The sequence below is a fragment of the Electrona antarctica genome, assembly GCF_951216825.1.
Source record: "Electrona antarctica genome assembly, chromosome: 7".
NCBI classification, from domain to species: Eukaryota; Metazoa; Chordata; class Actinopteri; order Myctophiformes; family Myctophidae; genus Electrona; species Electrona antarctica.
Window position 1 is genome coordinate 48064719 of NC_136812.1, and position 17847 is coordinate 48082565.

General features: G+C 40.5%; 1 protein-coding gene across 1 annotated transcript; it reads right to left on the reverse strand.

Moving 5' to 3' along the window:
• Positions 1-760: 760 nt before the first annotated feature.
• On the reverse strand, positions 761-14469 carry LOC306926855 (uncharacterized protein). The gene is made up of 15 exons (XM_079506328.1): positions 14355-14469; positions 13713-13776; positions 11308-11348; positions 10775-10786; positions 10264-10305; positions 9715-9726; positions 9547-9567; positions 9276-9287; positions 9083-9094; positions 8370-8411; positions 6419-6430; positions 5526-5555; positions 4496-4516; positions 4244-4315; positions 761-1303 (listed from the first exon to the last, which is right to left on the reverse strand). The coding sequence occupies exons 2-15, from the start codon at positions 13774-13776 to the stop codon at positions 1244-1246; spliced, it is 453 nt and encodes a 150-aa protein (XP_079362454.1). The 5' UTR covers positions 14355-14469; the 3' UTR covers positions 761-1243.
• Between the last annotated feature and the right edge of the window lie 3378 nt (positions 14470-17847).

Below are 17847 nucleotides of genomic sequence, written 5' to 3' on the forward strand. Positions count from 1 at the left end.
TATCCGTGGTCATCATATGGGCATACCAATTGATGCCAAAGAAATGGGCAAATTCTCATTTCTATGTGTTTTTATATCAAAAGTCCATAACAATATTATTTGTATTACTTCCTGAAAACGAAAACGTGCTGCGTGATGACGTGTCGAGGCCCACATCGATAAAAGCCAATAAAAATGAAGCTCACCTGTTTAATTCCCCATATGTGCGCATCCGTGCAGCACAGCTGCTATTGATTACAGAAATCCTCCGTTTTTATTCCCATTCAAGATAACATCCAGACAGTGTATTACTCGGTTTCAACTTAATCATCACGCTAAAAATGTATCTGAAAACATTATAGGATAGAAATAAGCCACATAACAGTAAACTGGTACAGCTGGCCGTCTATCTGATTTGTAAACAAACCCACAGCATGCGCTGCTGCGTATAGCATAGCTACCGTCCCTAGCTACCGTCCCATCGCTTGAAAGGATGCGACGCTCTGATTGGTTCAGAAACTTCAGACCGGTGTTTCAACTTGAAACCGTTTGAAACTTCAAAATAAAAGTCCACCATTTCTGTTGCACTGCACCTTTAAGGTTTTCTTAATTTCCTGGACATTTTATATTTTTCATTTTCTAAAAAAGGAACATTTTGGAGTTAGGTGGTTTCTTCTCAACAGCAGAGATATGAAAGAAAAAACAACATAAATATTTATTATTGACACATTGTACCACATTGTAAAAAAAAAAAAAGAAAGAAAAAAAGAAATCAGACATCTTCTCTAAACCTGAAGCTTATTTCAATTTATTAAGCTGACATAGAACATTTTAATCATAACATTTAGATCTATAGACCAATTATTTGTTTACAAACATGGGGACTGGGCACACGGGTGACTGTTTCATGTAATCAATTCCCAACAGCAACTGAAAGTTTGATGGGGCATTTTTTACACGTGAGTGCAGCTAGAACCTTTCCATTGCATCTTACGAGAGGAAGGGTTCTTCTGCTGCCAGTATGCGCACGCATGCTGTTTCTTATCAGTGTGACGTCGTCTGTCGGGGTGCATACTTAGTTTATACATTGGTTAGACATGGGTTAAGGTTAGGTTTAGGTGTGCTGCCCTGTGGGAGGTTAGGTTTAGGGTGAGGGTTTGAGATAGGTTGTAGTTGTAGGACTAATGACTGGTCTAACCAATGACTATAGTCTAAACCAAAAACTGTCTAAACTAAGTACTGCACCCCGTCTGTCATATATACTCTAATAGCCCCTCCTCCAATCATATTCTTCGTTCCCAGTTTCCGGCACCGCCTCTTTCATCTGGTGGATGGAAATGAAGCTTAATTAGCATCATACATTATCATACATCCTCATACATCATCATACATCGCATTCCGTGCTCAGCCAATCAAGTAAAAGTATCAATACTGCAATGTAGAAATACTCTGTTACAAGTAAAAGTCAGAAAATCTAAATGTACTTGAGTAAAAGTACAAATGTATTGGTATCAAAAGTACTTAACCCTAGAACACTAAACACGGGTGATTTTCACCCGGACGCTTATATTTTTGTAATTTTCATAATGTTGCTGATGTCTGAGGTGGATGGGTCTTTCAGTAGCTTCATGATGCTCAGTGACATCATAATGTTGCTGATGTCTGAGGTGGATGGGTCTTTCAGTAGCTTCATGATGCTCAGTGACATCATAATGTTGCTGATGTCTGAGGTGGATGGGTCTTTCAGTAGCTTCATGATGCTCAGTGACATCATAATGTTGCTGATGTCTGAGGTGGATGGGTCTTTCAGTAGCTTCATGATGCTCAGTGACATCATAATGTTGCTGATGTCTGAGGTGGATGGGTCTTTCAGTAGCTTCATGATGCTCAGTGACATCATAATGTTGCTGATGTCTGAGGTGGATGGGTCTTTCAGTAGCTTCATGATGACATTATGAGGTTATTCTGCTTTATTGTTCCTATACATGTTATTATTTTTATGAAGTGAAATGTGACATGTGATACCGACTATTTGTAAAATAGTATTCTTTCCTATGAGAAAAGTAACAGATTTCATTGTGAACCGTTTTATTTTGTCAGTTACCTTTTGTGGCATCTATATATAAATATACAAACTATAACCCTACGATCCCGCTTATTTTTTTCCTTAGTTAATAATTTTCCCTAATGCACAAAGGGCGATTGTTACAACATCATAGAAGGTAGCTTTGTTTCCCTGTCCACATCCCTAGAAAAACTACAGGCAGGTGTTCGGGTGAATTTCACCCGTGTCTAGTGATAGTGTGATAGAGAAAAATCCCACACACTCACAATGGACTTTTATTTTATTTTTTTCTTCACTGGACCATTCTCACATGTCCTAGAAATGGGTGGACCAAAGGAGAAGTTCCAAACTTCATTTATCTTCTTTTAGGAATATTTTTAAAATACTATTTTAATAACTATTTTTCATTTTTTTGTGATAAGTCATGATGAAATATTAAAGAAGAGTAGCTCAAGTTGCCATATATTGCTGTATTGCAATATATTTTGATGAGAAATATTTGTTATGGAATATTTTACATTGTGTAAAATATACCCGTGTTTAGTGATGGTGTATCAAAAAAACATGTAGAAAGTAGTCATTATGCAGAATGTCCCATTTCACAAGTTTTCAAATGTATGCAATGTATACAAATAATTTCAAATGGCCAAAATGTATACATAGCTGAAGTGGTTAGTTTATGTTTTGTATAATAATTAAGTATCTAGTAACTAAAGGTTTCAAATAATTTCAGTGGAGTAAAAGTACCTCTGAGATGTAATGGAGTAGAAGTAAAATTACTGGAAATTGTAAATAATACTGTAAATTAAAAGTTCCTCAAAGGTGTATTTACGTAGCCTACAGTACTAGAGTAAATGTATTTAGTTACATTACACCACTGACTGCAGCTCAGGAGGAGCACTTGGGCCTCACTCAGACCTTTACTGCATTGCTGTATTGATTGATTGATTGAAATATTTATTAACAGTTTGCAGAATTACAGTACATTTCAAGCACAAACTCAATACAAAGGCTGTTAACTGTGAGTGGACGACCCAATTAAGCATTACACTTGTTTACAATAGGGTCCACCATGTTCAATTCATCAAAACATTTAGAGACGTACAAATAGACACTTCTATATAGACAAAGAACAGAACAGGAATTCATCATAATGGAGGTAAAAAGGGAAAAGAAACATACAGTGAGGGAAAAGGGGGGGGGGGGGGGTTCAGATTTTACGGGGGCCAGTTTCGAATTGCAGCCATCCCTAGGTGCCCTTTGAGAGCGGTTTTGAAGGAGTCAAGGGATTTGCATGTCTTAATGACTGTTGGTAGGGCGTTCCACATTTTGGTGGCATAGGAGCGAAAATAATTTAGTCCCTTGTTTGTGCCGAATCTGGGTTGTACATGGTTCGTTGCACTCCCTCTGGTGTTGTGGGTGTGGACTTCGTTAACATTAAGGAAGTATCTAGACAGGTACATGGGTATCTTGGTGGAGTATCGAATCTTGTGGACCAGACCCATTGCAAGATGCTGTACTAGTGTCGTCGACCCTAAGCCATTCCAGTCTGTCAAAGTTGGCAGGGGTGAGGTGGGTTCGGGGGGTGAGGCCAAGTAGTATGCTTGTTGGATGAATGTTGTGTAGTGTCATGGCCGCCCCAATGCATTTCCAATGGGAGTCACATGGTTTGACACAACATTTGTGTTGTATGAGGGGGAGGGGCGCAGTCGAAACACAGTCGAAAGCCATACAACAGCTTGTAGTCCAAAATGTGGACTACAAACCATGTGACTTCCATTGGAAATGCATTGGGGCGGCCATGACACTACACAACATTCATCCAACAATCATACAGCAATGCAGTAAAGGTCTGAGTGAGGCCTAATGATGCTTTGTTGTGCAATAGTGTCATGCACTAAAAATAGCTGATCTACAAACTCACAGCCTGTTGCAGATGCAGTAGATCTGCTATTTTTGGTGCATCACACCGTCGTAAGAAGGGAACTAGACTGCTCTGTGTGCTTGTTACATTGATATGTTGTGCTTCTGCTGGTTTGACAACCATTGATAGCTAAGATTGTACTGAATGTCAACCATTCATTTTGTGTGATAGCTAACATTGTACTTGTCTGATAGTCATTGTGTATTATATTGAAGTAGCCTGTATACTACTTGTTAGTCATTCATTAAACTGAACAGCAGAACATATTGACTCACCTCCGTAATGTAATTCGGAGGGTACAAGAAAGCTTCCACAGAAACAAGACTGGCATTAAGTGAGTGGATCTCCTGAAAACAGAATGAAGAGTTGGAGTGATAAAGGATCAACAAAGACCAGCACAATTATGTTGCCTTACATTTGTGCTGGTGTTGTGCTGGAGTTCATGTGTTACATGTGTATATTTGAAGTACCCTACCTACTAGTAGTTAGCCATTCGTTAAACTGGACAGCAGAACATATTGACTCACCTCCCAAATTGCTGTGGTATCCTGACAACAGAATGAAGAGTTGGTGTTATAAAGGCTCAACAGAGACCCTCAACAATGTTTACGTGTTTACGTGTATACAGTATAGGCCTACTAGTTGTCATTTGTTAAACTGAACAGAAGCAGAACAGATTGACTCACCGCATTCACATACATACATACATATATACATACATACGTACGTACGTACGTGCGAGCGTGCGTGCGTGCGTGCGTGCGTGCACACACACACACACACACACACACACACACACACACACACACACACACACACACACACACACACACACACACACACACACACACACACACACACACATACATACATACATACATACAGATTTTAAATATATGAAGGTATTGTAGGCTGGGATTTTACAAAAAAGCCCCCCTTTTAAATACATACATACATACAGACATACAGACATACATACTTATAAGGTATGCCATCTGGTGGCTAATGAACCAAACACATTCTCAGAAGTTGAAGCAGTTTTAGAGGACCCACTTTTAGGCCAGTGCAACAGAGCATGCTTTTGCCTTTTTTTAAAACCTTACCCATTTTAACCAAATACATACATACATACATACATACATACATACATACATACATACATACATACATACATACATACATACATACATACATACATACATACATACAGGTACATACATACTTCATTCGCACATATACTGTATAACTTCACACGCGCGCGCGCGCACACACACACACACACACACACACACACACACACACACACACACACACACACACACACACACACACACATACACACACACACACACACACACACACACACACACACACACACACACACACACACACACACGTACAAGCCGTCGTACATGTCCTGACACAATAATGAAGAGTTGGAGTTATAAAGGCTCAACAGAGACCAGCAAAAAAATGAATTGTGTACACAGTATGTGAAGTACTAGTAACTACTTGTTAATCATTTGTTAAACTGAACAGCAGAACATATTGACTCACCTTCTGACTGGCTTTACGTTCCTGGATCTCCTGACAACAGAATGAAGAGTTGGAGTGATAATATACAGGCCAATAGGGTATATCCTTCTCTGTAGTATTATTTAATTATATCGTTATAATTATAGTTTATTATCTACAAATCACACCCGTGTGAAGTGAGGGGCGCTCTTATCATCGTACATCCTCATACATCATTTCAATCAGGCCGATCACAATCTGCGTCCTCACCTTCGTCTTCAATGTTTGTGTTTACGGTTACGCAAACACTCAAAACTGGCCATTCGTTGTCAATGGCATTTAATGGCATCTTTGTGTTAGGACAATGTTTGTGTTTACACAAACCCTCAAAAGCCCCTCCTAAAAGCCCATACCAAAAATATAATAATAAAGGGGAAAAAATCCCCCATGGGATTTGAACCTATGATTTGAACACATTGGGTTGGTTTGAGAGCCAAGCATGCCAACTCATCAAGCTATTGCACAGGTACAAATAGCAATCAATGAAAATAACTCAAATCAAACACAAACACCTCAGTTCAGAAGTAGACCTGTGGCATTTCCATATGCTTTTAACTTGAAATAGAGTCTAGCTTTTAATTTGAAATAGAGCTTCCTGTTCAAGCATTGTGCCCTCCTGTTACAGTACATGCATACTCAACATACCGTACACACTATACGCAACCACACGCACGCACGCACGCACGCACGCACGCACGCACGCACGCACGCACGCACGCACGCACGCACGCACGCACGCACGCACACACACACACACACACACACACACACTTGAAGTATGCATGTATGTGTTTATGTGTATATACAGTATTTGAAGTATAGGCCTACTAGTTGTCATTTGTTAAACTGAACAGAAGCAGAACAGATTGACTCACCTGTCTCAGTTCCTGACAAAAGAAAAGAAGAGTTGGAGAGTTATAAAGGATCAACAGAGACCAGACATACATACATACATACTTAATTCGCACATATACTGTATATATTTCACTTCGCACGCACGCACGCACGCACGCACGCACGCACGCACGCACGCACGCACGCACGCACGCACGCACACACACACACACACACACACACACACACACACACACACACACACACACACACACACACACACACACACACACACACACACACAGACACACACACACAATCTCACACACAAACACACAAACAATCTCAGTCAAAATTATGCCTAAACCCCTATAATCTCACTAAATGTACATCTAAAACTAACCTTAAAGGAGAATTCCATACTAAACGGCTTTCTTACCTTTCTTTGTAGTTGTTACATCCCCACCAAAGAGGTGTTATTTTGTGCAAAAGCTCCTTATTGGCTATTTCCCCTACCATAAGCCCTAAATGAATTGCATTGAATTGAATGGGAATTGAATGGGGCTATGGGGTGTTGTGCTAATTCGCTTATTTCCATCACTCAAAATTATAATTATTTTTGTATATATCCTCTCTTCATAATGTAAATATCCCAAGCGGCACACTTTACTACTTATTTTGATGGAAATAAGCGAATTAGCACAACACCCCATAGCCCCATTCAATTCAATCCAATTCATTGAGGGATTATGGTAGGGGAAATAGCCAATCATTATTTTTTGCACAAAAAAACACCTACTGGACCTCTTTGGTGGGGACATAACGACTACAAAGAAAGGTAAGAAAGCCTTCTAGCATGGAATTCTCCTTTAACCCTAACCTCAGTAAAATTATGCCTATAACCTTAACCGAAAAAAAACGGCCAAATCAAAAAAAAAAAAGAAAAAAAAGAAAACCCTACTGTTCTTAGTGAGACTTTAATCACAAAGCATGGCTACTCATCAAGCCATTGTACAGGCTAGCAAGTCCTCTCACGCTCAATTACCCGTATTGGGCCGAATATAAGATGACTCTGATTATAAGACGACACACATTTTTCAAGACTCATTTGTGGGAAAAAAACATAAACAGTCTAGTACCCGATTACAGTACGACCGGCCCAATTTTTGGGGGGATATTTCCATTGGAAAAAACAAACAAACATATTATTAAATGCAGGCCAAATAGGGTATATCATTCTCTGTAGTATTATTGAATTATATCATTATAATTATAGTTTATTATCTACAATCACACCCGTGTGAAGTGAGGGGCGCTCTTATCATCATACATCATCATTCATCATTTCAATCCGGCCAATCACAATCTGGCCATTCGTTGTCAATGGCATTCAATGTTTGTGTTAGGACAATGTTTGTGTTTACACAAACCCTCAAAAGCCCTTCCTAAAAGCCCATACCAAAAAAAGGGGAAAAGAATCCCCCATGGGATTTTAACCTATGATTTGAACACATTGGGTTGGTTTGAGAGCCAAGCATGCCAACTCATCAAGCTATTGCACAGGTACAAATAGCAATCAATGAAAATAACTCAAAACAAACACAAACACCTCAGTTCAGTTCAGAAGTAGACCTGTGGCATTTTTAACTTGAAATAGAGTCTAGTTTTTAATTTGAAATCGAGCTTCCTGTTCAAGCATTGTGCCCTCCTGTTACAGTACATGCATACTCATACGGTACTCAACACACACACTTGAAGTATGCATGTATGTGTTTATATGTATACAGTATTTGAAGTATATGCCTACTCATTTGTTAAACTGAACAGAAGCAGAACAGATTGACTCACCTCTCTCAGAACCTGACAAAAGAAATTGGAGAGTTGGAGAGTTATAAAGGATCAACAGAGACCAGCAAAAAAATGAATTGTGTACACAGTATGTGAAGTACTAGTAACTACTTGTTAATGATTTGTTAAACTGAACAGCAGAACATATTGACTCACCTTCTGACTGTCTTTAAGTTCCTGGATCTCCTGACAACAGAATGAAGAGTTGGAGTGATAAAGGATCATGTGTTACATGTGTAGATTTGAAGTACCCTACTAGTAGTTAGCCATTTGTTAAACTGGACAGCAGAACATATTGACTCCTCCCAAATTGCTGTGGTAGCCTGACAAAATAATTAGTGATGGAAATCGGCAAACACATCGGTATCGGCCGATTTGAGTTGTTTTTAGATTAATCGGCATCGGTTCAATTAATCAATCAGACTGATTAATTAATTGGTCTGTCTTTACAGATAAACAAGCCCAAAGTAACACCTTGAACAGATCTACAAGCTCACGATATTACATATAAAGGTATTCAAGTTAAACCTGACTTGCCTAAGCCTGCAGTGCAGACACCTTGTTACATGTATTTTTCTGAATGGACAAAATTATTAGAATTTTTCAATACAAAATGAGATCATATTGACATCAGTAATATCGGTTAACGGCCATAACAGCAATTAATTATATCGGATATCGATATCGGCCAAAATATTTAATCGGCACATCCCTAAAAATAATGAAGAGTTGGTGTTATGAAGGCTCAACAGAGACCCACAACAATGTTTACGTGTTTATGTGTATACAGTATTTGAAGTATAGGCCTACTAGTTGTCATGTGTTAAACTGAACAGAAGCAGAACAGATTGACTCACCGCATTCAGATCCTGACAAAAGAAAAGAATAGTTGGAGAGTTATAAATGCTCAACAGAGACCAGAACAAAATAATTGTGTACCCTATATTTGAAGTACTAGTCATTTAGGTGTGTTAATGTGTATACAGTATTTGAAGTATAGGCATAGTTGTCATTTGTTAAACTGAACAGAACCAGAACAGATTGACTCACCTCCATCAGATACTGACAAAAGAAAAGAAGAGTTGGAGAGTTATAAATGTTCAACAGAGACCAGAAATAAATAATTGTGTACCCTATATTTGTAGTACTAGTCATTTATGTGTGTATTTCATGTAGTAGTTGGTAGTCATTCTGTGTATATGTACTACTGCACATTTGTGCTGGTGTTGTGCTGGAGTTCATGTGTTACATGTGTATATTTGAAGTACCCTACTAGTAGTTAGCCATTCGTTAAACTGGACAGCAGAACATATTGACTCACCTTCCAAATTTGTGCGGTATCCTGACAAAATAATGAAGAGTTGGTGTTATAAAGGCTCAACAGAGACCCACAACCATGTTTACGTGTTTATGTGTATACAGTATTTGAAGTATAGGCCTACTAGTTGTCATTTGTTAAACTGAACAGAAGCAGAACAGACTGACTCACCTCATTCCTTTCCTGACAAAATAAAAGAAGAGTTGGAGAGTTATAAATGCTCAACAGAGACCAGACATTTAGGTACTTCACTTGCACATACATATATATTTCATTTACACATACATACTTCACTTGAAGTTGCACATACATACTTCACTTGCACAAATATAAATACTTAATTTATACATACATACAGTACTTAATTTGCACATATACTGTACTTCACACACACACACACACACACACACACACACACACACACACACACACACACACACACACACACACACACACACACACACACACACACACACACACACACACACACACACACACACACACATACAGTATTTTAAGTATAGGCCTACTAGTTGTCATGTGTTAAACTGAACAGAAGCAGAACAGATTGACTCACCTCTCTCAGAACCTGACAAAAGAAAAGAAGAGTTGGAGAGTTATAAAGGATCAACAGAGACCAGCAAAAAAATTAATTGTGTACACAGTATGTGAAGTACTAGTAACTACTTGTTAATCATTTGTTAAACTGAACAGCAGAACATATTGACTCACCGTCTGACTGGCGTCAATATCCTGGAATATCTGACAACAGAATGAAGAGTTGGAGTGATAAAGGATCAACAAAGACCAGCACAAATGTTGCTTTACATTTGTGCTGGTGTTGTGCTGGAGTTCATGTGTTACATGTGTATATTTGAAGTACCCTACTAGTAGTTAGACATTCGTTAAACTGGACAACAGAACATATTGACTCCTCCCATATTGCTGTGGTAGCCTGACAAAATAATTAGTGATGCAAATCGGCAAACACATCGGTATCGGACGATTTGAGTTTTTTTTAGATTAATCGGCATCGGTTCAATGAATCAATCAGACTGATTAATTAATCGGTCTGTCTTTACAGATAAACAAGCCCAAAGTAACAGCTTGAACCGATCTACAAGCTCACGATATTACATTACACACACACACACACATACAGTATTTTAAGTATAGGCCTACTATAGTTGTCATGTGTTAAACTGAACAGAAGCAGAACAGATTGACTCACCTGTCTCAGTTCCTGACAAAAGAAAAGAAGAGTTGGAGAGTTATAAAGGATCAACAGAGACCAGAACAAAATAATTGTGTACCCTATATTTGAAGTACTACTCATTTATGTGTGTATTTCATGTAGTAGGAGTTGTTAGTCATTCTGTGTATAACTATATGCACTACTTGTTGTCAGTACTAGTTCATGTGTGTACTTAGTCTTGTGTGTGTCTATTTGACCTTGTGTTGTGTTGCTGTGTCAGTTCACTGTGTGGTACTGAAGTCAGTTAGTTGTGTTGTGTTGTGTTAAGTTTAAAAATTGTGAACTATCACTTTAAGACCTTTTAAGGCCTCGGACAAAGCCAACTGGGATGGTGACAACTCATGACAATAAACACAATGTTTTGGGCCGAACAAATAATTAGAAAGAAGAAAAACAACAAAAAAAGTGTTGTACCCTGCCCCTTTTTTATTCTTTCTAATTTGTCGGGTGCGACTGCTCTATAGTCTGCTGTTATATACAATAAATATTTCACTATGGCTTCACGTTACCTGCATTTGATTGTTGGTCCATGTGGGCATGGCATCAGCACCTTTGAAAGTAAAATAATAAAGGTTAACCTCAAAGGCCCTTAAAACAAGGCTCCAGACTTCCCAAAACAAACTGGTCAGGTTACTACTTGGCCTCACTCCCCGAACCCACCTCACCCCTGCCCATTTTGACAGAATGGCTTAGGGTTGACGACAGAGTACAGCATCTTGCAATGGGTCTGTTCCACAAGATTCGATACACTACCAAGATACCCATGTACCTGTCTAAATACTTCACTAAGATACCCATGTACCTGTCTAAATACTTCCTTAATGTCAACGAAGTCCACACCCACAACACCAGAGGGAGCTCAATAAACCATGTGCAACCCAGATTCGGCACAAACAAGGGACTAAATTAATTTCTCTCCTATATGCCACCAAAATGTGGAACGCCCTACCAACAGTCATTAAGACATGCAAATCCCTTGACTTGTTGTTGACTTGACCTGTTTTGGTGTGTTTATGTGTTTTCTCCAATCTGTTAATAAATTCTTCAATCAATCAAAAAAGTATTTGTTAACTGTGAAAAATCCACAGGCCAAAGCAAAGAGACATTGGGTGCATGATTGGTTGGATACTGTGCAGAAGCAGAAGTACAGTTGAGAATAAATCCATTTGTTTGTTTTTTTGTTAAAAGTTTGAATCACAATAATAGTAATCATTGCTATACAGTGTTTGTTCAGTCACTGGGGTTTCCTTGTCTCTCCAGTTCTTTAACCAGTAAGTGGTGACGGCAGATAGGAGACTGCTGGGCGAGTGCTGGCACTTTGGCATGGGGGGGTCAGATCAGCATATGGAATATGTTCTGTACTGGTCATATATGGAGCGTGTCTTGAGTGTACAGGGTTTGTTGAGGTCAGATCACAAGAGTTGCTGGCCATATATGGTGGTGTGACGTGTCACGAGGCGTGACCATATATGGAGGCGTTAAGGGTCTCAATGATGTCACGTGATGTCACGAGGTCAGATCCACATGGAGATCTAAGGGTCTCCATGATGTCACGAGATGTCACGAGGCATGATGGATTGGCAACCATATATGGAGGTGTGACGGACGGACGGACGTGAGATGCAGGATTTCATACTAGTAAATGTGACCTCCGGTCGCAATAAACCGAAAATACATTTTCAGGTAGGTGACACAATTTCAGCCAATCAGGAGAGAGTAGCCACTAATCAGCCTGGGCACGTTGTTTTGAGTGGTGCAAACCACTCCAACAACCAGCTTTGTCTGTATGTTTGTGTACCTGTGTACGTGTCCGTGCACAGGTGAGCATGGTTGCTATGGTTAGTGTGTGACGTCACTGACATAGCTGATCAGACTATATAAGACCTTGCACCACTCAGTTCACACGGGTGTGATTTTTTTTATAGTGTGCAGTTTGAATTTTCTCCGCTTATTTCTTTGTGTCATCACTTACAATTCCATTTGTTTAATCTGTATCCTGACTGTGTTCTCTATCCTGATTGGATAAAATTGTATCCAGACTTTTCATCTTAAAAGCTGGAGAGCATGGTACTGAACAAACACGCTATAGAAATGACTATCACAATATAGAGCTGGAGAGCATGGTACTGAACAAACACGCTATAGAAATGACTATCACAATATAGAGCTGGAGAGCATGGTACTGAACAAACACGCTATAGAAATGACTATCACAATATAGAGCTGGAGAGCATGGTACTGAACAAACACGCTATAGAAATGACTATCACAATATAGAGCTGGAGAGCATGGTACTGAACAAACACGCTATAGAAATGACTATCACAATATAGAGCTTTTTAACACTTATTTTAACCAAAGCAAATCAAGCCTACTGAATGCCCAGTGGTGGAAAAAAGTACTCAATTGTTTTACTTAAGTAAAAGTACCAATACTGCAATTTAGAACTACTTCGTTACAAATAAGAGTAAGGAATTGTACTTGAGTAAAAGTACAAAAGTATCTGCATCAAATTGTACTTAAAGTAGGACTACTAAAAGTAAAAGTACTCATTGTGCAGAATGTGCCATTTCACAAGTTCAAAATGTGTACAAAATCTATTGAAAATAGCAGATCTACAAGCTCACAATGCTTCGCGTTGCGAGTTTGCGGCGCACTGTGAGCTTGTAGATCGGCTATTTTCAAATGGCCGAAATGTATAGGGTTGAAGTGGTTAATGTATGTTTTCTAATCAAAATTAAAATCGCCAATGTAACTCAAGTTTTCAAATGATTGTAGTGGAGTAAAAGTAAAAGTATTGGAAATTGGAAATACTCAAGTAAAGTACAAATACCTCAAAATTGTACTTAAGTATACAGTACTTAAGTAAAAGTACTTAGTAACTTTCCACCACTGTGAATGCCTCTGTACATACCTGCACAGTGGCTCAGAGACAGGACAGCCAGTATGGAGATGGAGATCAGGAAACACAGCTTCATCTATAGTAACAGTAATAATAGTCAAATAAAATAATAATAAGAACATTGTATTTCATAACAACAATACTACAAAAAACAATTACGTTTATGTTTGAAAATCTACAGAAAACTGTTTTGATTCCGTCATGTCGTTTGATTGTAGTAGTAGTAGTATAGTGTTCTCTATGCCAAACTACAATCAACTAGTTTCAGTGTTGGAAAAAGTACTCACATGTGTAAAGTCTGGTATTAAAACTACTTGAGTAAAAGTACAAAGGTATTGGCATTAAAATGTACTTAAAGTACTCATTAGGCAGAATGTCCCATTTCAAGTTTTCAAAATCTTTTGAAAATAGCCAAAATACATTGAGCTTTAGTGGTTAAAATAATAAAATCTAAATCTACAAAGTAACTATATAGTAATTAAAGTTTTCAAATAGTTGTAGTGTAAAGTAGAGTAAAAGTACAATATTTTCCTCAGAGATGTAGTGAAATACTCGATTTAAGTAAAAATATCTCAACATTTAACTCTAGTACAGTACAGTAGTTGAATAAATGTACTAAATGAGTCAGAACTACACAACAGAAAATGGGCTCACCGTTTCAAAAATGTTGTCCTGTTGGCTTGTTGCTTCTGAGATGAATGTAAATCAGATCCTGGCAAGAGAATAAGGAGTTGGACTTATAAACGCTCAACAAAACAAAAATGTGACCTTGCCATGATGCTATGGTCACGGGTATGTGAGTCATAACAGATACAAAAGTAAATACAAGGTTTGATATAGAAAACGTGATGTTCTCCAATGTCGATGAGATGTGCTTCAATCAATAGAATAGCAAGTATAAACCTAGACCTCGGGCAGGTGGGGTCATCGATACCTCCGTACACCAGTGGCGGACAGTAACTAAGTACATTTACTTAAGTACCACTTAAGTACTTTACTTGAGTAAGAGGCAATTAAATATTGTATACTTTCACACCACTATAATTATTTGACAACTTTAGTTACTAGTTACTTCACTTCAGTCCTATATACATTTCGCCCATTTGGAAATAGCAGATCTATAAACTCACAATGCGTCGCGATGCGACACATTGTGAACTTGTAGATCTGCTATTTTCAAACCACTTTGACATTTTTTCACATTTGAAAACTTGTAAAACAGGACATTCTGAATAATGAGTACTTTTACTTTTGATACTGTGGTAAATATTGGACACCCCCGAGTCCTTGTACCGAGACTTGACTAAAAACTGAGAGAGAAAGTTGAGACAGCAGACAGCTGCTTGATGTTTCCTCAGGCTCAGATGGTCATTTATTAGCAGACAGAGTACAAGGCTTCCGCTGCCAGCAAGTGGCAGTGGGCCCCAAAATGACCATCCACACGTATAATGACCGGACCAACTGACTGAATTCTCATAAAGTAGTGGTAGTTTACAGGCATAGAGGTGAAGAAGAGAGGCCTCTCTGAAGGCAATTTGATCAACAATTTGCTCCTGGCCCATCAACAAAACCCCTTTTACAGATTACACCAGGAACAAGTCAGGACAGTCCTGCAGGAACCATATAACAAAATAATTGTAATCTTTGTGGCACTTCACCTATCTTTTGAATACAGTTAAGAACAGGCCTTGGGATACACTTGGCTTGTATAAGTAGGCCAGACAGGCCAGACCTATAGGCTTCACACGGTGCACATTTGTCCAAGAATAAGAGATAGGGCCTATCGCGTTGCGTGTTCGAGTCATGACAACCTTTGTTGCGTGTCTCTCCCCTTCTCTCTCTCTCTCTCTCTTTCCTGTCTATCTTCACTTGCTACTATATCAATAAAGGCAGAAAAACCAAAAACATTTTTTTTAAAAGAAAAAAAGGAGATATGTTGAATTATATGGTTCCAAATACCGTACAGTACATTTGTACTTTTACTCAAGTACATTTTGAATTTAGTACTTCTACTTGTATCTACATTGCAGTATTGCTACATTTACTTGAGTAAACAATGCGATTACCGTACTTTGTCCATCACTGCCGTACACAAACGTGTGGCAAAGACTTGGTCTTGTCTGTGGCATTTTTATTTTTTATTTTTACACACTTTATTTTTTATTTTTTAAGATATATTTTTGGGCTTTTTCTGCCTTTATTGGATAGTGTACAGTATGGTGACAGGAAATGGGGGAGAGAGTTGGGGGGTGATACGCGGCACGCAGGGTCGAACCCGCGACACGCTGTCAGGCTGTCAGGCTTAGCAGCTTATAGTGCCCGGACCGCTATACTAGCCGCCCAGGCACACACACCTTTATAATGTTATTGTTTTGAATGTCAGAATATGACACGTACTCTTTACCATGACACTATTGCACATTAGGAGGCCAAGTAGTACTAGTGGTTCTCAGATGTTTTATTTGCAAGTGTTCAAATGGACCCATAAGGGTCAACTTGCAGGTTGAGAACCACATGCTTTGACAAGCCTGTGTGTGGTACAGTCGTTCTGCCATGAGCACAAGGAATGTTACAAGGACAAGCTGTACCATATACAATAGCTATCAGGCCTAAGAGGGCTATATCTTGTTCTCAGAGGCACTAAGGCAGGGGTGTCCAAACTGTTTTCAATGGGGGCCAGATTAGAAAACATGAAAACACCCAAGGGCCAACTAGTGTACATCTCTTACCTATCGTAAAAAATAGCCCTTATGACTATATTTTACCTGTACTGCGACGCTGCCCACAAGTCAGCCAATGCCCGCAAATTACGGATATAGCAGCTTGTGTTATCCCTAAATGGTACCTTGGTGCAGCGTTACCCGCTATTATATCCATTATGCTGACACGACACCATTATTTGCATGGGCGTGTTGGCACGCTTTCCCCAAAATTGCTAATGTGACCATACACATTTGGGAAAGCGCATAGCGGAGTTTAAAAGCACCCGTAAGCTGTATTGCCAAATCCGTTTGGCGGCATGCCTGCAATGGAGCATAAGCAGCGAGTGCATTCTCCGGCAGCAGCAATGAGACTCTGCGCTGTCGGGGGGAGGGGCGGAACCTGCCGGAGAAGGTGGGTGGATTGTGACAGCTTCGTTCCGCGGCACTGTCGGTCCGTGCCGTTCGGCAGCCGCCGCTCCAGACGTCGCAACTGCCGGTAACAGCCGCGACGCTGCCGGGGGGAGGGGTGGCATCTGCCGGGGAAGCTGGCGGGATTATGACACTCGACTGCTGCTCACTTCCACGGCAGTGCGTTTGGTCCGACATGCGTTGCGTCGTGCTTGCGGTTACGGTTTGGGGTAGAGTAGTTTTTCCACCACTGGCGCTTGCAGCCGATCCAGAACACCACCACCCGTCTCCTCACAGCCGATCCAGAACACCGCCACCCGTCTCCTCACAGCCGATCCAGAACACCACCACCCGTCTCCTCACAGCCGATCCAGAACACCGCCACCCGTCTCCTCACAGCCGATCCAGAACACCGCCACCCGTCTCCTCACAGCCGATCCAGAACACCGCCACCCGTCTCCTCACAGCCGATCCAGAACACCGCCACCCGTCTCCTCACAGCCGATCCAGAACACCGCCACCCGTCTCCTCACAGCCGATCCAGAACACCGCCACCCGTCTCCTCACAGCCGATCCAGAACACCGCCACCCGTCTCCTCACAGCCGATCGAGAACACCGCCACCCGTCTCCTCACAGCCGATCCAGGACACCGCCACCCGTCTCCTCACAGCCGATCCAGAACACCGCCACCCGTCTCCTCACAGCCGATCCAGAACACCACCACCCGTCTCCTCACAGCCGATCCAGAACACCGCCACCCGTCTCCTCACAGCCGATCCAGAACACCGCCACCCGTCTCCTCACAGCCGATCCAGAACACCGCCACCCGTCTCCTCACAGCCGATCCAGAACACCGCCACCCGTCTCCTCACAGCCGATCCAGAACACCGCCACCCGTCTCCTCACAGCCGATCCAGAACACCGCCACCCGTCTCCTCACAGCCGATCCAGAACACCACCACCCGTCTCCTCACAGGGTCCAGAACACCACCACCCGTCTCCTCACAGCCGATCCAGAACACCACCACCCGTCTCC